This window comes from Clarias gariepinus, chromosome 4, assembly GCF_024256425.1.
Source record: "Clarias gariepinus isolate MV-2021 ecotype Netherlands chromosome 4, CGAR_prim_01v2, whole genome shotgun sequence".
NCBI classification, from domain to species: domain Eukaryota; kingdom Metazoa; phylum Chordata; class Actinopteri; order Siluriformes; family Clariidae; genus Clarias; species Clarias gariepinus.
In genome coordinates, this window is record NC_071103.1 from 32,505,693 (window position 1) to 32,526,902 (window position 21,210).

Consider the following 21,210-nt stretch of genomic DNA (forward strand, 5'->3'; position numbering starts at 1 on the left):
TATATAAGCCCATAAGTATCTTGGACACATACTTAGATTTCAATACAGTATATAGGAGTGTGTAGAATATGAATAAGAATATTGTTGCTTAATAAGAAAATGCAGCATAATTTATGAAACATGTACATTGATTTAAACTGCATATCGGCAATAGAAACTTTCCGACCAAGTCCTAAACCACATGGATAGGTCAGTATGAACCCAAAGAACTGCATCTGTACATTAATATGAGACTGGGAGGAATGAACACCATTAGTTTAGGTTTGCGAACAAGGTGTCTAACATCTTTCCTTGTGTCTTTACAGTGTCCGCGGAGCAGATGCAGGAAATGGCATCCGTGTTTTCATCCCAGATATCGGCATGTTCATTGCTGGTCTGGTTACATGGTTCCTGTGTCGCAGCCTGGAAAAACCTCCAGGGAAAGACATCTTACAGCATAACACTGACTTTGACATTGGGAACCAGGTAAATTTATACCAGATTTTATGCTTTTAAAGGACATACAGTATGCGGTTTTTGAAAGAAGATACACATTTACAGTATTATCGAGCATACAGTACAAGTCATCAAGTATATCAATGAAGCATCTTGCTCCAGATTACTGATGAAAAATGCATTCATATAAGAAAAAAACATAAAATATTTTGCTGTCAAATAAAAGGAAAAACTGCTGTTAAACACATATTTCTGATTTATTTTCGAAGTTGATTATAGGGCTAAAATGTTAGGGACACCTAAATATTGAACATCCAATTCCGGTAACATGGCAGTTATTATTCAGTTGCTCCTTTTTACAACAGCCTTCAGTCCTCTGGACGTTTTTTTTCCAAGCCAAGTTGTAGGCATTTCCTCCTATTCAGCCACACAAGCACATGAGATCAGGCTCTGATATTGAGCAAGGAGGCCTAGTGCATAATTGGTATTTCAGTTAATACCAACGGTGATCACTAGGGTTAGGGTCAGGGCTCTGTGCATAATGCTCAAGTTCTTTCACTCCAGTCTTGTTTAACCATGTCTTTATGGACCTTACTTTGTTCACGGGGGCAGTGTCATACTGGAACAGGATTTAGTTCCAGTGAAGGGAAATCTTAAAGATACAGCACACACAGATCTAATGGGTGTGATTGCTCAGACGTCCATATACGTTTGGCCATATAGTATGTAACTGTAAGTCTATTCTACAATGAAATGTTTTTATTTTTATTAGAGTTATATATTCCAGGAGGACTCTACCGCCATATACAGTACAGGCAATAAGAGCTCACTGAACGAGTTGATGAGTATGAAATTGATGCAAATCCATGATCTTTAAAGTTACTAAATCTCAACCCACTTGATTGAGATTTTGGAGCAATGAAGGAAAATCCTTTGACAAATTATGTCCATTGCTCTAGTACAGTTTTAGAGAAGGACTTTAGAGTCTATGCCCAAATTTGTGATGGATTTTATACTGACCAGCCATAATCTCGAAAGCAATGTAATTGATAACTAGGACAAATCTTCCCGGCTGGTACATTGTCTCTTGCCCACTCTTTACTCATACATAAGCTGTTCTTCTTGTTCTATATAAATCTTGTTTGATTAACGCTTTCTTGGAACACACAACCAGAGGACCATAATACATCTTACTCTTTTACTGAGGGAAGCTGCTCCCTTTCAGGAAGATAGAACGGCCTCCTCGGTGATAAATTATAAGCCACAGTTATGAAAAGGATAATAAGGTGAACCATTACTGTCTGGATGAATACCAACCAGAGACATTTTCATAGCACACAGTCTCTCCAAGGCTGCTGTTTTTCCCACCCACGAAGGGCCCGGGACGCTTGGTCTAAAAATCCTCGAAAACGAAGAGACGGCCACTGCTTTGGAGCAACTTACGTACACTCTGAGAACTTATCTTGCCACTCTGTGCCATTTATTGTAAATCTGGCAGGACTCGTGGATTTCGGTAAAACATGGCACTGAGAACCAAATGGTACTGTAATCTGTTTCAATGCTTTTACTGGTTAAACATCTAGACTTTTCTGACGTCTTGAGTTACAGTATATAAGGCTCTTGTGAAAATCATTAAACATCACAATACATCAAAGAGATTACAGGTTTTGTTAATTTAGAACAAGCATGATTATTATTATTATTATTATTTTTTTATTTTTTTATTTTTTTTTTTTTGCTAAATTGAATGATATTTAAACTTGCTATTTAAACTTGCAGCAATTTGAATTGCTTTAAAAGAACAAAGACAGTAAAGTAAATTACTAATATAATGGAATCTATAGCTCAGATACTATATACTATATACCTGGAAATATAAAGGCTATATAATGTGATCCTTTCATTTTTATAGATGAAAAGCATAACATAATAACATGAAAATAATAAAATTACTGATTAATATAGTTCTTTAATTCTCTTTTATGCTTCTTTTTATTATTCTTTTTCCTTATATATTTTTATATTATATTTCACTTTTATGACAACAATAGAATCAATAGAATACAATAGTATAATTCCATGTAGATTCCTAGAATATTACACAAGTGTCAAAATTACTTTATTGCTGCACAGATTAGATTTACCTTCAATATAAAGTGCACAAGCAGTTAATTTGTTTGATAAGAACCCCCATATTTAAACAGCACTGATTTCTACTGAGTGCCAGCTTTAAACTTGATCCCTTTGTTGATTTTTTACATTCTCCGGTTTCTATCATAATAGTGGTACTGCCTTGTGATCTGCCGTTTTACTTATATGACATAACATAATGGACATTATTTCATCATGTTCGTGGAGAGAGAATGGGAAATCTAAACATCACCCTGGTTAGAGAAAACATATCTGGAATCTCAAAGGCATTTAAAAAAAATTATACAATAAAATATATTTTTTTTTGCCATAGAGAATTTATAAAAATGCTATTTTTCCAGTAAAACTTTATTGTTTTAAATTACATTCAGATTTAGGCCCGACTTTGTTTTCCGTCTCTGTGTGCATAGAGTTTTTTCCGTGTTTTGTGGGTTTTCTCTGGGTCTTCTGGTTTCTCCAGCTTCCTCCCACAGTCCAAAGATATGCAGGTTAGGCTAATCGGCGTTCCCAAATTGGCCATAGTGTGTGAATGAGTGTGTGTATGTGTGTGCCCTGCGATGGATTGGCACTCTGTCCAGGGTGTACCCTGCCTCATGCCCTAAGCCTCCTGGGATAGGCTCCAGGTCCCTGTAACCCTGAATAAAGCGGTATAGAAGATGAGTGAGTGAGTGAGTAAGTGAAGAAGTGCTGGTTTAAGAAAATAATTATCTTTGCCTTTACATCATAGTAATTTTCCAGGGATTACATTTTTGTTTTTGTATTAGTAAACGACATTTATGTTTTAACTTTTTATAGATGTTTTGATATTGTGGAAAGGTCTGTGATAGAAGAGAGTTGCTGTTATCAATTATAGCAGCTATAAACAGTTGTTCTCTTAACCACCCTTTTAAGGTAATGAGATGAAAAAGACAGCTTGTCTTGTTACAGAAAAATCAGGAAGTGCACTTCAGAAATGTTTTCTCTTGTCAGGAAACCCTAAAGTTGCAGCTTTACCCTTGACTGTCAAGTAGTGTTTCTCCCATAAAGGGTAAATGCATACACATTTCCTTGTGGACAACTTGAACAATCAAAAATTATATGCTTTAAATTGTTAAAATAACAAAATTTTTATGTCTGATTATTTCAATTTAAAATTATATTGCATATGCATTAATCCCTTTGAAGTAGGGCTGGCTATATTGTCTAATCTGCTGTTATAAAAAAATTAATTAAGACTTTCTGACCAGTTATACATGGGAATTCAACTGTGCTGTAATATAAAATCACACTATCACACAAACATCCTAAAATATCCTGTATATACATGAAAAAAAAAAAAACCTATGCGTCTCTTGTCCTTTTTTGACTAGCCTTGGTTTTTTGAGGACTGCCAGTCCTGTTCATGTTTGTCCTGGCGGCACTGCCCTGGCCTAATTCCTCTTCTGCTTGGCATGGAATCTGTTTATTTTTGATGATTCCCCTCTGCCACGTCTTGTTTTGCAATCAGGGCAGTATTTATTCAGGTAAATGGCCTGTTTGACAGGAGGACTGATGGATGTGGACTCAGAAGGGAAATGGACAGGTGGAGCCTGCAGACTGATGGGCTGTTTGTGTTAGAGAGGAAATACTTGCTCAATAATAACCATGGTCTTATGTCTATGAAGCCACTTAGCATCTTTCTTTGGCCTAATGTCTGTCAAGAAACGCAAATCAGTGCTTCGGTTCCTGCTGGCACTCCACATGTTAATTTTGTTTTGGATGATTGTGGTCCTGGTCAAATGGGTATTTGGATGGCAGTAGAAATGTGTAACTTGGCATTTATGCTAATATACAGTACTGTGCAAATGTTCTGTGCCACCCATCATTTCTTCATATTAAATTAGATACATTAAATTAAAGAAATTGGACCAATTGTTTTACTGTGACAGGCTTCAAAAGGTCTTAAGATACAACTTAAGCTTTAGTTTATGTAAATGTTACAGTAAAACCTCGGTAGCAACCTCATTTTCCCTCTTATCTCTTCCAACCACTCAGCGTTCAACAACACCAGTATACTAATCACCGGCCTGATCATCTGTCATCATCTGCACCTGTTTCTCACTGGTTCATGGCCTACATCTTTAAGATATTTTTATGCTTGAATGATTCATAGGCCACTGTGTGGCTCAACAAACAAACAAAAAATTAATTCCCTTGAACCTGGTCAGGTACACTTACTGGACTGAAAATGAGAGACTGAAACTTGCCAAAAATGAGAGCTAAAAAGGTCCTTCAGGAAGACTAGAGAACTATTCCTCAAGACAGCAATAACAAAAATACAAGAGACTCTTTGGAAGCAGAATATGAAGAAATGAGGGAGGCTCAAGGCTTGTTCACAGTACTGTACATTGCAGTCACACAGAGTGTTTCTGTTCAAAAATATATTTTTGCCCAGCGTACACATAGAAAGAAAGGTTTTTACTTGTAAGTCGCTCTGGATAAGAGCGTGTGCCAAATGCCCAAATGTAAATGTAAATGTACTTGTCACTAATACATTACAGCACATTGAAATAATTTTCTCTGCATTTTAGCAAGCTGAAGTTAGGCATGATACGATAGCAGACAGAGTCAAGGGCCTTGTTCAGGGGCCCAGCAGTGGCAGCTTGGCAGAGTTGGGGTTTGAACTCCTGAACCTTATCTTCTCCTTAACTCCTCTAACAGAAATATTAATTGCCATACTTTGAATGGTTATAGCCTTCTCATTGATCCTTTTTAATTAGCCAATCCTGGGGCAGCAGCACAATGCATAAAATCATGCAAATACAAAAACAGTGAAGAGCTTTGGTTAACGTTTAGAAAAATCGCAAAATCCTTGGTATAGAGAGATCAAAGAAGAATGTTTAGACTGGTTCATGCTGACAAGACTTTTATAGTAACTTAAATTTTAGTATGTACAATGCAAACAGACAGGTTTCACTCCTAACAGCAAACATTAAGGCTACATTTGAGAAATTTTTCTAACTTTCAGCTGTTCACCTTGTGGATCAGACTAATAAAAATGGTAGTGAGCTGAAGTACAATGGTTTTATAAACTGGCTGTGATAGTGAATTTTACATGACTTTAGGGAATGTTTTAATGAGAACCCACCAGTAAACTGTAAACTGTCTTGCATGGCTTAATTGACATGGCTTTTTAGTTATGCTGATCATTTTAAAATGCCCAATCATAATAGGCCAAGTAAAATGCACAAACAGAATGCTTAAAAAGGCATTTAAAAATGAGTAAACACAGATTCCAGAATCAAAAGTTCTATTGCATAATATCTTACTTACTGAAACATAGACATTCCTGTTACTTTTTTGTTTTAAAATAAATGATTAATATCTGAGCATTTGCTCTAATCTGCTGAATATACATCTATGGCAAAATTATATATAATTATATATCATAAACAAGTTGGGTGTCTATGACTTCTAAGGTTGTGCATTTATGTCACACATCTGTGCATGATTTAATGTGCAGAGAGTTATTATACTTAGCTGTTTTCCATTAAAAAAGTGTTTTACATGAAATTGTGCATTGTCTTATTATTACATGGCCATTCACTGTTATTACTAACAAATGTGTGACTTGGCAGCAGGACTCTCAAGCAGCCAATTTGGATTTTATAAATTAGGTCAGAAATGCACAAATTTATGATGTTCTATGAGAAAATTGTTAGTTTACTGTAACTGTGCTGTATATTTTTCTTTAATATAAAAAAGACTGGAATTAGTGTGGATATGAATATAAATTCTCACTTTGTCATGAGGATGTCATGAGGGAGTATAGAATATCTCTATATGATGCTGAATAACTGGTATAGTGCGAAATCATGACATCCTTTCAGTGAAGTGGATGCTGTATAAACTTAAGGGTATTTTGGTGAATGCAACATTAATCCTGGTACAATATTTATATACTGTAGCCACACTAATCTCTGTGTGCAGTGCAGCTACATGTCCTTGCCTCAGAGTCCTCGTCGTTTCACTGCTGTTAACAATGAATGTGCATTCCAGTCTTTTACTCTTTGTGTGTTTGTGTAGGTGTGTAAATGAATGGTGTTGGAGGGGGGGAGGGGTGGAAATGAGGCCACATCTGGAATGTGTTAGCTGATGTGTTTTCGGTGGCAGCGACGGTGCTCAAATTACCATCCTTCACTCTTTGTCTTCCTTTTTCTCTTTCCTGCTCTTTCACTCTTTTTTACTGTCTGTTTCCTCTTTTTAATTGTCCTCTTTTTTTTTTTTCTTCTTCTTAGTTCCTTAATGCTGTCAGACTGTCGGATGCAATTGATATTTATCACAACACACACACACGCACAATCACACTCTATTACAATTTTTACTTTTTAGCCTATAGTGGAGTGTAGCTTTATGTTTTTTGTATGCATGTGCATAACAGAAATTTTTTTTTTCCTGTAAATTGTGTATTAATAGTGATTTTGATTATTTGTTTATTTAATTTCAGCACCATGGACAGCATACACAATTCATATTTAATTATGTGTTTTCAATTAAGAAACATTAGATAATTAGGAAAGCATCAGTTTGTGGTGTTGCTATACATGTATGATATAATAATGATAGTTTACACAAATTAATCTAACTTTACAATACATAGATTGTCTGTAATTACAATTATTATTTTGTAACGCATCACAGCTAAGGTTTCAGGTTTAATCCTGACCTTACTGTAGATTAAGTAGAGTTTTGCATGTGTGTCCAGATGAGTTTTTATTTGGTTCTCTAGTTTGTATTCACATTCCCCCCAAAAAACATTTAATTACAAGGTTTGACTATTCTAAATAAGCAAATGTAAGTAAGATGGTGCCATGACCCTAAGCATGATAAAACTGAAGCTCAATGAAAAAAAAAAAAAAAGATTTATTGATTAGCACCCCAAAAAGAAGGTTTGATGCTCAGAGTTTGCATGGTCTACCTTACTTGATGGGATTCCTCTGGGTAGTCTAGTTTCATCCCACAATCCTTAGACATGGGTTGTACTGTAGGCTGACTGTTGTTTCCAAATTGCCTGTTGTATATAAATATATGTATGCCTATAGGTTGCCAGAGGTTGGGAACATCAGCAATATGACATCCCTGAAATGACAGAAATGACCACTGACATGAAATTGTTGAAACAAACCATCACCTATTATGCAAAATTCACTTTTTAGTTTTTTTTAAGACATTCGGATGAGTCTCCGCTGTGTGTGTGTGTACTACCAAAATTGTGAGAAAAAAACATTCCCTGGTTTTGTCCTTCTTTCCATTTTTGTATGGCCAAAGGCTTAAACAAATCAATCACAGTTTCCTCCCAGTGTTACTTCGTTGCCCAGTTTGGTGCTCAGCCCCGTCCAGCTACCCTCAGCTCTGCTTTATGGGCGGGGCCTGGCAGTAGTTTATTTACATAGACACTGAGACAGTGTGCTTGGAAAAGGAGATAAACAAAGAGAGTTTCAGGTATGAAGAATGCATTATTTAAAGAGATATTTCAGCTGGACCATTAACACATTTTTTTATTATTTGGACAAAGTATTATCCATAAACGATGATCACATTCTCATTTCTTAGCAATATTTTCTCCATTAGGATTATTTTATTAAAATATGAAGTATTAAACGGCCTTACTCTTCACATGACTAATACAAGTTTCCCTTCAATTCTCACATACACGGTGGTGCTGTTTTATAAGGAAATTAGGTGAGAGTTTGTACAAAGTTTTTTGAAGAACGTTCCAAAACGATTGCGTGTTTGTGCGTGCACGTTTATTTAATTAGATTGCACAAAATACATTTCAAATGTGACCTAAAAAATGTTTATGACAAGCCAGGAACACATACGATTATGCTCCCTGTTTTTGATTCTAAAGTTTTCTTGTGAAAGCAGTCTTTGAACAATTATTTGGTCTTGTATTGTCCATATTGTCCATAAGTAATGACTCATTCAGTTTTTATTGAAATTTGGGATAAAATGGAGAACTTTTCAAATGGTCTCATGCTTTGCACTTTGGAAGTTATACAGTTTTTATTTAGGCTTCATGTGGAATAGAGTGTAATCATGTCACTTCATCATTTCTACTCGTTCAAATTCGTAGGAATTTTTTTATGAGATAAGGCTCAGTATGTGAGATTAAACTCCTTAGTCTTTCACTCTGATGAATGCCACAACTCATATCCCTCTCCATGCTAGACACAGGCTGCAAAAACCCTGCCAAATTCACCAAATGCATCTCATTTAATCAATTAGGATGCCCAGTGGTTTGCGTTTGAGCAGGTTATAGAGGGATTTTTGTTCCTTTTGCTAAGCCATGTAAAAAAAAAAACGGTTTGTTTATATAACTTTGCCCATCTAGATAACTACCTAATGCTGCTGCACAGAGATTTCATTCACCAGTGTGGTATGATGAATACCGTGGGGTCAGAGACGCTGGGGATTTTTGCCTCGCATCTCTAAGATACTTTTCATTGGTCCACTTGAGCTTTATGGCAGTTTGGTCAATATGCAATATGTGTTTACAAACTGAAGAAGGTTTGTTATACATTTAAAAAGCGTTACTCCACCACAGTTACCAGAAAGAATGTGGCACTATTAACGTAACACTATTACGCACACTGCCTGAGAATGACATTTGGAGGAAATGCTTGTAGAAACTTTTAAATTGAGATCATGTGTAAATCTTAATCTATCACTAATGAAATTTGGAAAATCGATTGCTTATTCTCAGACTCGAGAAACTTCAGAGGCCACCTTTTGCTCTATAAATCATTGCTTTCTCAATGTAGGTGTATATGCTTAAAATCTCATTTTGAATTTTGTGCATGCAGAATTAAAACCCCTTTCTCAAGCAGAACATTAGCATCTGTTTAATGCCTTATTCCTTTTGTAACAGGACTCTGACAGTCTGAACAGAGTTGTATTCAGTTATAGTCTGTTCTGATTAAATCAGCCGTGCTTTGTACAACTGGACTGGAGTCACTTTGGTATACTGAAGCCACTCAAGGAGATTAGATTTGCCTTAGATTAGATTGATCAGGTCCTGGAATCTTTTTTTCTTCTTGTTTGACCTCTTTATAGTGTTAACACATACTGGCATTTTGTATTTGTCTCCTATTATAATTGGATTTTTTGCAATCCTTGTCAGTTTAAATGAATTTTATTTGTATATCGTTTTAACAATAGACATTGTCGTTAAGGATATCTGTATGTAGATTTATGTTTAACTCCTATAAAGCATTTTTCTGTTTCTTTTGTGTAACATTTTGGCCTTTTCTATATTATTAAAATATAAAAAAATATTTTCCATATATATTTTACTTAAAGTTTAATATCTGTTGTTCTGCTGACTGACCCTGCGCTCTTACCATAGTTTCCTAACTGGGATAGGCAAAAACATAATATCACTGTGCTGTAAAATGTGACAAATAATTGAATATATGTATTAGTCATTTCTTCACCAGCCTTCCTTCTCTCTCTCTCTCTTTCTTTCTCTGGAAATTAGAAAAGAAACCAAACACAGCTGGTTGTTGAAAAACTGAAAAAAAAATTTACATAAAGATTTTAACATAACACTAGATTTAAACAGTGTCTTTGTTAGTTCCTGTTTATTGTTTCATGCATTTAAGTGCTGTAAGTCAAGCAAATCAGACTGATGAGTCTTTTATAAATATGTTGTTTTTGTTTTAAGTTTACATATTAAAGTACAGACAAATATTTTGCACTGTAAATGAATGTCTCCTTAGCCCTTTCCTATTACCTCTGTATAGGAGCAGGATGACGAAGAAGAGGAAGAAGAGGACGAGGAAGAGGAGGAGGAAGAGGAGGAGGTGGAGAAAAACAAAAAGTTCGAGCTGGAGCCGGAGTTGCACATGGAGGAAGACTTAGATTTGGAAGATGAAGACTGTGAACCACTTGATGAGGAGTTTGAAGCAGGGCAAGAAGAGCTGGAAGGGTTAGAGCTTGAGGAAGAGGAGGAGGAAAGCACCAAGATGAAGATCCTGCGGCAGATCGCGGAAGTGGCATCCAGACTAAAAGAAGTCATTGGAAATCTGATTGCGACTGCAGGGAAAGTAGTTGTAACCATATTACTGGGCCTTACAGGTACATATACCTGAAGATTGCTTTGTGTACATCATTAAAACGACATATTTAAGAAATGGCTAAAGAACCAATTTCTGAAATTGAATTTTTCACTAAACAAATTCTGGGAGTGTTTTTTTTTTATTATCTACATTTACAGTTTATCTTTAAACAACTAAAACTTTAAACAATTCTTTTTCATAAATGTTGTACACGTATTGACAATTTATTAGAAACCCCTGTATATTTGTTCATCCAAGCAAATATCTAATCAGCTTATCAAGAGATTCAGTTACAGTAATATTACACCTTATTGATACGTGAATAACTGTCCCTATGAATGTTTTAACATAAGACGTTTTGTCAATGTGTTTGTTTGTGCTTTGTGTTGTCTTGCAGGCATCATGTTGCCCTCCCTCACCTCTTCCGTGTACTTCTTTACCTTTCTGGGCTTGTGCACGTGGTGGTCTTTCTGCCGCTCGTTCGACTCTCTGCTATTTAGCTGCCTTTGCGTGCTGATGGCGATCTTCAGCGCGGGACATCTCATCATCCTCTACCTCTACCAGTTGCAGTTCTTCCAGGAAGTCGTTCCTCCTGGAGATCGTTATGCCAGGTCAGACCACCGGCATTGCATATATACACTGAGGTGTTTATTGTAGCATTCAGAGTAAGGGACTGTGCTTTAATTTGGGCATGTTGGTCTGACGGTATGGCTAATTTCTGTCACAGCTGTCTGAGTTAAACTGGTAACATATTTACCTGTGATCCATAATGGTCCATATTTGGGTAAACCTTTTCATATGGTTTGGATTTTGAAATGCTGTATGACAAATTCGATTTGATTATAGAACGCAGAGGTGGTGTAAAACAAAGTCCGTTAAACATCTCAAGGTTGATGGTCTGTTTTTTTTGGTCATGCTTGCAGTTTTTTTGCAGTTTTAAAGGCTTTTCAGCTGCACACTAACTAACTGTTCCAGCATGAGGTGCTCACATGAGACCTGTATTGACAGCGTGACCAGTGAGATTACAGCTTTAGACAAAACTGAATCATGATATGAAATAAAAAATCTGAGAATGAATTCTGAAAAATGCATTTACATAAACAGAGATGCATTCATTTGATTAAATCTGCACTGTGAGGCGACAACATTACCTACAGTATGGCGCTATCATGCCACCATGGGCTAATTAAGTTATTCTGTTACCATGGTCATTTCATTGAATCAGAACAAACATCCTCATTAGATATATAAGTAACATAAAGTAATTGGGTTCCATGAATCAATTACACTTACACTATATAATTATGACTATTAGATTATACATAAGCAATGAAATCATGGTTTAATACGTTGTAAAATTATCATTTCTCTCCAATCAGTTTGACTGCATATTTCTTTACTTTTCAGTGTTTGTAGTGTTTAGTCTCATTCCATGCTGAAAGATTGTGCACCCATCTGCTGTCAGTAAGCCTTCTGCCCCTTGATTAAAGGCAGAATAAAGTCTCTAAATCAGCTAGGTAACAATGTGTTTGACAGCTGCACAGGCTGGACTAGCATGCCATCTTTCATCTGTGAAATTCTTTGGCCTGGTTGAAACTGCTGAGACGTGAATGGGGAGAGGAGTGGGTGTGGTACTGTAACTGTACTGAGAATGTCTAGTGGAAAAACACTGAGGACCAAGCATGGGAGGAGAGTATTAAGGGAATATTCCATCATTTAGGTTTCTCTTGGTAAACTTATCACTTTCTAATGCGTGCAAGGAATATTAGTGATTGTCAAAAACAATCATGTTGATGCCTTTTAAGATGATCGTTTAACACAGAGTATTAAAATATCCCAACAAATTCCCAGACTGTTATAAAGTGTCTCCATTTGAAATAATAAGAGTCATTAGTCATGCACAGGGACAAAGCACTGGTCTCTACCTCTTAAGATGGAATGAAGAGTGAAAGTCATATTGTCATGATAGTAAAAAAAAAAGGAAAAAAAGTTCAAAAACCATTCGCCTCAGTGTGTTTAGGCAAATAATGTAGTCCACGAGATAAAGTTGCCTTAAAGGCCTTTGTTGAATTCCATTGATAACCCTTTAAAATATGTGCCTATTACTGTATATAATCCAAATCCAAAACCACAACCATTGGAATCTTTAATATTAAAAGTCTTTGAGTGAGACTGATATAAGAGGAATCTTACTGGTTTTATATCATTTTGTCCATATATATATGGTCCATATATATATGGTCTTTGTCTTTTGTCCATATATATATGGTCTTTGTCTATGTGGCCCATTTTTGCATTTTTTTTTTTTTTGCTCAGTCATGTTCAGTAAAATTCAATGTATTCTATTGCCTAGAAAAAAAGGATATGTCACTCTATATTGTACAATTCTGACCCCTATATCTATTTATCGAAACATACAAAAATGACAAAAAAAACTTGGGGTTTTATAGGCTATCATGTTTTTTGATTGTTTACATACAAAAGTCTAAAAATAGCTAAAAAGTGACTTTTGTATAATAGGTCCTATTTTAAAATATACAGTAGTACCATCCATCTAGAGATCTCTGTTGTACATCTAGGGACTGTGGCGGCCATTGATGACCATTGTATTTATTCCCATTTTTACAACCATGGTGGGACCACACATTTACATGCTCGTTCACACAATACGGCCAATTTGGAAACGCCTGTCACCCTAATATCTGCATGTCTTTGGACTGTGGCAGGAAACCCACCAAGCTTGTAGAGGACATGCAAACCGTATGCACACAGACCCAAAGCAGAAATCGAACATGGACCCTGGAGGTGCAAGGCGACATTGCTAATCACTAAGCCACTGTGCCGCCAAAAAATATCATACCCAGAGGCACAATTTGGTTCATGACTTTATTAACTGCAATAGGAATGTTCCCATAACAGTTTGAAATACTTCCCAAATATACAGTATATTATTAAATTAAACAAAATCAAAAAAGCTGAAACACAAGTGTTGCTGGGTCTACATTAAGCACATTTTAATATTTCAATAATAAGCTAAAAGTTTAAAAGCTAAAAGCTTATTGGAATCATACAGTATGTTCCTTATACTGTAAGTGTAACAGGCAAAAAAGAAACTCTGAAAAGATCGGATAGAAACTGTTCTGTTCTCGGAAAGGCAGTAAAATCAGATATTTTTAATCTACTTGATACATATCTGACCTTTATCTTGAAGTCATAACTGAAACATAAATCCAACCAGAACCTTTTTTTTTTGTTATTACTTTTTAAAATCATAACTGCTCTTTATAGCCTGCTGTTTAAATAGCTTGCCTTACTTATGCCCCGTTCATTCCATATAAATATCAAGAAACAGGAGTCACTTTACTGTGTGCATTTGAGCTTGCCTTTCTGTATAGTTGTGTACTATTCCATAGATAATGCTAAAAGCTTACTTAGAAACTCACACTAAGAGAAAGGGAAGTGGGAGCGACAGCCTGCGAAGGTCCAGGTGGTTCTCATTACGGCAGGATGCCTCTTGGCCTCTGCTGAAATTACACAGCTGGTTTCAGGGAATTCAGCACAAATCGCTGCACAGAGTGAAGAAAGAACGACAGAAAATGGGAGAGCAAAAAAGAATAAATCCTCTATGAGTTAAGTAGATGCAATTGTTCTAAATTAGGTCTTAATCAAAGTAACTCTGTGGTTGAGTATGGTGGAGCAGGCATTATGCAGGGTGTGTACGGTATAATATTTCTCCGAGCAGGCGCAGCTTAGTTTTCTCAGTCCTTATTAGTGGTGGCCTAATTGTGTAACTGCTGTCATAAACGCTTTGCAAATGTCTCCCAACCCTGTAACTGACAAGCTCTATACATCATCTCTCCATCCATCCCGAATTTGCTCTGCGTTTGAAGTCTTATTTTTTTGTTCCCTGTGAATTTGGGTGCTGTTAACCAAGATTACAAAATGAAGAATTACACCAGGACTAACTAGCACAAATAAACCCAGACGTTTTGACCTCCGGGAAAAGCGAAACTTCAATGTGTTAAACATTATCACTTCATTCTCTCAATCTAGCACAGAAGGCAGTGCCTGAAACTTCACACACATTCAAAGACATCATAAAAGGCAGATATTGTGCATGTGTGTCAGCCACAGAATGAGGTTCAGGGATTCGTGTGGTTAAACTGGTTAAACAAAGAAAATAAAGTCCAGTAGATACAGAGGAAAATTTGGACGTACAATGAAGAAGGAGGGGACTGACTCTGTGCAAAGACAGGTAAATGTTTTAAAGAAATCATGAAATATTTAATATAATATTTTTAAAGAAAATAATATTTTTTTTATCTAAATTAAGCTGCACCTCACATTAATACACTTTTAGAGTGTAACACATCACAACCATGATATTAAGGTAGTCCTCCATTTAGGCAGAAGGAGCTCAGTGGTTAAGGTGTTGGACTGGTGATTGGAAGGTCCCAGGTTCAAACTACCGCATTAACCACTTGCCACTGTTGGGCCTTTGCCCGAGGCGCTTAACCCTTACGTGATCAGAGGGTCTAAAATAAGATAAAAAGTAAGTTGCTTTAGATATGGGCTGCCAAGTTCTGTAAATGTAAATGTAAAACTGGTGCCCTGTCAATCAAAGTGACACTGACCAACAACAGGCATCTATGAGATCATGTATGCAGAAGAGGGCCGATTGTGCTTTTCACCAGCTGAATTGCACTGACAAAATAACAGCAATTTGAAATGACGTATTTGGCTGGCTTCACATGTCTTAAAGCGACCATGTGTTAGGCTTCACTCTCCTGCTTGGTGGTCGTTGTGTGACAGGGGAGCCCAGGTTGCTAGATGGTATTTGTCCAAGACTAATTTAGGGAGAAATTGGAGGAAAGTGAAAACAAAAGCACAAAAGTGTAAATAAGCTATTATAAAAATATTACAATAAACCAAAGATATTACAATTCACTTAAGCAAATTTCCTTCTTTAACTATTTTTATTCTCATGCAAATACAGATAGGACATGGATTAAGAATACTTCAATTTAAGAACCCGTAGAGAGGACACTGTGCACCCGTTTCAGTTTAGCCCAAAATGCAATAATGAGCAACCAAGGGCAGAAAAATTGCTAATTACAAAACCACCATGTTTAAAGCAGCTTGAGGCCTTTGTAGTGGAGCGCACGAAAACACATCCCTAACAAATGGAATTAATTATTCCCACTTTTGGTCTCTCTGGAAGCCTCCTGTATATCTGACATGGAAATGGGTTTAAACAACTCTTTCCTCTTGAGGATGGGTTCAAACCAAATGAAGAGATTTCATTAGTTCTCTGAATCGCCAAAAAAATAAATAATAGTGACAGGAGTCTTGGATGATGTCCATTTGCTTTAAAAGATCCAAAAAATGTCTTTGCTTTAAATTCTATCTTATACCGTACAGCATGAATTTGAATCTAAAAGCCACACGCAGGCAAATGAGCAGCAGATGTTCTCTGTGCACTCGACTCATCCCGCAATTTAAACATTATTCCTCATTGTGTTATTTTTTTAATTCATAAACTTGGCCAAGATAAAATAATTCTGGTCATTTAAATAGCCTGGTAACAAATAAAACTGAACAAGTGATGGAGAGCTTGTCTGTATTGTTCTCTTTGGCTGCATTTTTATTTTAGCAAATCTGCCTTCGTTTCTCTTTATTTGTCTTTTGTTTTGGTTCTTTGGCACTTCTGGTCATTTAAAGTTTAAAAAAATACCAGTAAAGAAATTTTGTGTCTGTATGATGAAAAAAATCAGAAAGATCTGATATGGCTTAACAGCCCAAAGACTGAGCAGACGGTGCTGTAGAGTTCCATACTTGAAGTTGCAGTAATTAATATTTGTGAGATAGTGGTGGTTTTACATAAGCGTTGAAGTACACAATGAGTTTTGCTAATACAATGAACTGTTTATACAAAAAAAAATGCAGATTGTGATATTTTCCTACCAACACCCTTATGTAAAAAACGTTCACTTTATATTTCAGTCTGTTTGGCATTTCTCCGGTGGTGCTGAGTGACTGCTCCCACACCTGGATGTTTAAGGTGAACCCTGAGCTCGGCTGGCACCACTATGTCAATCCCATCATGCTCCTGGTGCTGTACTACACCCTGGCCACCCTCATCCGCCTGTGGCTGCAAGAGCCAGTGGACACGGTCAGGCTTCAAATGGGTTTAATGGGATCATTAATCGGAAATTAATTGATGCAGTGACAATACATTGATTAATATAAAATATTATTCATCATAATCATGTAACTCAATTGTTGGTTTTCCATTTCTGATCAGTTCTTTTTATTTCTCGACCTCTGTTCTTTGTACTTTAGATTTCCTCATTTATTTGCAATTAAGGATTTAATCCTATTAAGCTATTATGTTCCCTATTGCTCATACAGCAGGTAAAAGAGAAAGAGGAGGAGGTTAAAGTAGCAGAGGAGATTGAAGAGCAGACTCCTGCAAGCACTCAGCTTGACCAGACAGCAGAGAAAAAAAGACAGATGTGGAGGATGGCACGCTATCTTCCAGATGAGAGAAAGGTACAGTAGAATGGATATTTACTATTTCTTGTGACATATATTAAATATATGCATGCGCACATCTCTTATGACAATTCATCATTTGTAATAGCACCAAAGAACAGCACGGTTTGGAAATCAGGATTATAATCATGGTTTACCTGGCACTGTGCTTCACAAATAACTTGGTGGTTATCTGATCCCCAGTGAAATTCACACACAACAGTCTCTAAAGTTTACTCAAAATGGCAAAAAAAAAAAAAAAAAGAAACAAAATAAAGCTGACAGAAAGGCTACAGTAACTCAGATAACCACTCTGTACATTTGTGGTAAGCAGAAAAGCATCTCAAAATGCACAACATGTCAAACCTTAAGGCAGACAACAGGCTACAACAGCAGACGACCATGCCAGGTTCCACTCCTACCAGCCAAGAACAGAAAGCATTAAAATGCTAAAAGTGTGAATACAATGCAATGGCACAGACACCCTTAGGCTTCAGATGAAATTGGGAAACAGCCAATGGTAAATGATCTGAAACCCTCAGAGACCTGGGATCGGAGTAGTACCAGTAGGTCCAAGACACATGGCTAAAAATTGTAAAAACAAACAGTAAAACTTTCAACTGATACTTGTAAAGGACACAGAGCCAGCGTAAAGAAAACAAAACCGATTTTTCCCCCTTGGGTCTGGCGGATAATCTTACAGCTGCATTTTACAGTAACTGTAATGAATGGAATTCTGATTTGTTCTTATTTATCTGCAGAAAATTGTTTGCTTTATCTCAATATACGCAATATAAATGATGTCATGAGAGTAAAATAATTAGTATCAGTATTAGAAAAGTAGTCGATGTAAGTAAAGCTAGAGTTATAGGTATTCTGTGTGAATTTACTGAAAACATGCTATATTTACTTTATATTTGAATATAGAGATTTGATATAAAATTTAATATTAGCGTTATGGTGGGAGTGCCCTTAGTTTGACTGGGGTTCCACCATTTAGCATGTATTCCCACCTCATACCCAGTGTTCCCATGATAAGCCTCAGAGTGTTGGTGTCCCTGACCAGGACAAATTGGTTACAGAAGATGAATGTATAATTTAATCGTAATGGGTTCTGGGAGAATAGGGGTTTACATTAATCACTAATATTATAAAGTACTACAGTCATCATAAACAACACACAAATAAAATACATAGCGTTTCATCGTGAAGCCACTGTACAGTAAACTTTGTTGTGTTTGTTTTGTTTTTTTGTACCTGGTGCTTAGTGGCATGTTACGTCCATAAATTGAATTTGAAAGTATTAGTTTTGTTTGCATCATGATGCACTGTAACTAAATTCAACTAATTATATAACTATAGACAAGCTATGGGCCTGTCAGCAATATGGGCCTATATATAGTGCGTACACTGTACACTGTGTGTATTATGTTGCAAAAATGATGTTGTATGCAGCAGATGAAATGCATTAATGGATATTGAATTGTCTCTCAGGTATTGATTGTGACATCCAACGGAGGCCCAGTGGATCTGATGACTGTGCCACGGGAGAACAGACCGGTTTCTGCAGAACTCTACTCGACCCCAAAATACAAAAGCCAGCATGAGTCGGGCGAAGGTTAGTCGTGTTGTGGAGTTGACATAGACGGACATAGAGGTGCAAATTCACAAGTTTAAACATGTACTTTTTAACATCTGGATAAGCTATACAGTAAAGCCATGGTATTACATAATGTAGACAATAAACTCCAATGAGGGATGGCGTTACAAGAAAATAATCTAGTCAATGACTGGGTGATGTCATTTTTCTTTTTTTTTTTTCTTTTTTTACATTTTTGGTCACAGGTTGTCGCATAAGCATTTCACTGCATATCATACTGTGTATTGCTGTGTATGTGACAAATAACATTTGTATTAGATTTTAAATTTTATCCAAGTATCCCTTTATATGTTTGCCATATCCCCACCCCTAAGATGCAAATCATCTGTAAGATACAGTTCTAACAGACAATGTATTTTTATAAATTGCTATGTTGTGATTGCAGAGAGAATGGACCCCAGTGTGTTTGAGATCAGCCCTGTGCTCTCAGGAGTCCCAGGTTCACCTGAGAGGATCATCAGAGTGAACGCAGTGGTCAAGATCTTTCGCTTTGTTATGAAGCAGAGCTACATCTGCGCCCTCATCGCCATGATGGTGGGTTCATACGAAGTACAGTGTTCGGTTTTTAGCTGAAGGTTGGGTCCTGTTTAATTAAGCCTCTTAAGGCCATTACCGTTGCAAACTAAAAATAAGGCAGATTTCATAACAAACTTAAAATATCCTCCAGCTCCCGCCGCATTCATTATAATTAAGCCATTCATACTGTACTTCTTCTCCTCATAGGCATGGAGTATCACGTACGTGAGCTGGCTGACCTTTGTATTCCTCATCTGGTCATGCACCTTGTGGATGGTACGAGACAGGAGGAAGTACGCTATGATCACGTCTCCCTTTATGGTGTTTTATGGGGACCTGCTCATTGTGCTGCAGTACATCTGGAGCTTCCAGACGCTGCAGCCTGTGCCGGGCCTTTTCCTCAAGAAGGAGGTGCCTTTTAGGGAACTGGGTTCAAAGGTACAGTAGGAACCATCAGTGGAGAGAGTGTGTGTGTGTAAAGATTTAGAGTACAAATTTGCTCATTATACCAAACATAATGTGTGTTATACTTTTTTTGGTTTTGTCTAATGTTAAGCTTGCTTCACTTTTACTGGAGCTCAGAGTCAAATAAATATGTTTAAATATTCTACGGGTTTAGCATTGTGTAAGTGTCAAACACCCTAAAACACTATTTGTATATCGAGGGTTTCTTACAGTATCGGAATATGTATGCGCACAAATAACTGAACACATTAAATAAAAGCTTTATTATCATTCACATCACTTTTAAACCACAATATTGACATCAGTTTTTAAGACTTGCAATCTGAGGTTTTGCTGGTGAGAACAATTCTGCAATGTCCTTTTTGCACAATTGACCAAAACCACAAATTTCGACATTTTGAAGCAAATATGTGATTTTGGACATGATGTTTGGACATTATTTTCAGTGCAAAGGTAAATCCCAGTTCAGACACAGATGCTTACAAAGTTGTAAGTTAAGTTGTGCCAAAAACCTTTTTTGCATACAGTCTAATTAAATTATATTAATCAAATAATCAAAGAATTATAATTACAATTACATCCATGAAAGGTATAGCAATGTTCAAGAAGAAGGGCTTACAAGATAGTGTGTTGCAGTGTTTTAAGTATACATTTCAATTTCCTAACAATTTGCTAGTCCCTAAAGAATCCAGGCCTAATTACTTACTTACTTCATCTGGTTCAGGAATCTTATTAAATAGTTACCTATTTTTAAAGGATCATATTCTCCACACAGAATGAAACCTTTAAGAATAAAGATAATAATAGTGATAATAAAACAACTGGCTTTCTGTACAATGAAAGTAGTCTTGCAGGCAGGTTATACTGTCCCGCGTCCAGCACTCGACTTTAAAGTTGGCTGTTCTTGCCCAGGAACAGGCTTATACACAGGAACCAAGTACATCCTGTTATGGTAAGACTATCCAAACAGGGCCATTGACTAAGATTTGTACAGATCCTATGGAGTATCACAACACAAGTCAATTTAAGTGTTCCTCTGAGTTGTTTTAGAGCTTACATGCATTATACAACATACTATGGATATCAATCATACTTAATATTGTATAAATGAGCATTCCTGGAGAACATTGCTCTGACCACAATTATTATAGTGTAATGTCTTTAACAAATATATTTTTCTTCATGTGTATGTAGATCCTGTGTCTCCTTAGTTTTTGGCTCCTGCTAAGACAAGCTTTGACAGAAAGGAGAGAGAGAAAGAGAGATGCGACCCAGCTGTCTGATATCAGGGTTGAGAGCAGCTCACAAGGTAAACCGTTACGTGTTCGATCGAAATGATTTTCTTAAGCAACAAAAAAAAAATTTTTAGCT

At 36.5% G+C, this 21,210-nt stretch overlaps 1 protein-coding gene across 2 annotated transcripts in view; it reads left to right on the top strand.

Annotated features, from left to right (window-relative positions):
• The window catches only part of LOC128520078 (piezo-type mechanosensitive ion channel component 2), a 126,559-nt gene that overhangs the window by 62,906 nt on the left and 42,443 nt on the right, over positions 1-21,210 (top strand). For both annotated transcript variants that reach the window (XM_053494101.1, XM_053494102.1), the window contains exons 5-13: positions 306-465; positions 10,350-10,683; positions 11,062-11,275; positions 16,668-16,836; positions 17,076-17,216; positions 18,693-18,816; positions 19,244-19,392; positions 19,582-19,812; positions 21,034-21,148. In XM_053494101.1, coding sequence (XP_053350076.1) covers positions 306-465; positions 10,350-10,683; positions 11,062-11,275; positions 16,668-16,836; positions 17,076-17,216; positions 18,693-18,816; positions 19,244-19,392; positions 19,582-19,812; positions 21,034-21,148 — 1,637 coding nt within the window. The remainder of the gene's footprint in view (positions 1-305; positions 466-10,349; positions 10,684-11,061; positions 11,276-16,667; positions 16,837-17,075; positions 17,217-18,692; positions 18,817-19,243; positions 19,393-19,581; positions 19,813-21,033; positions 21,149-21,210) is intronic.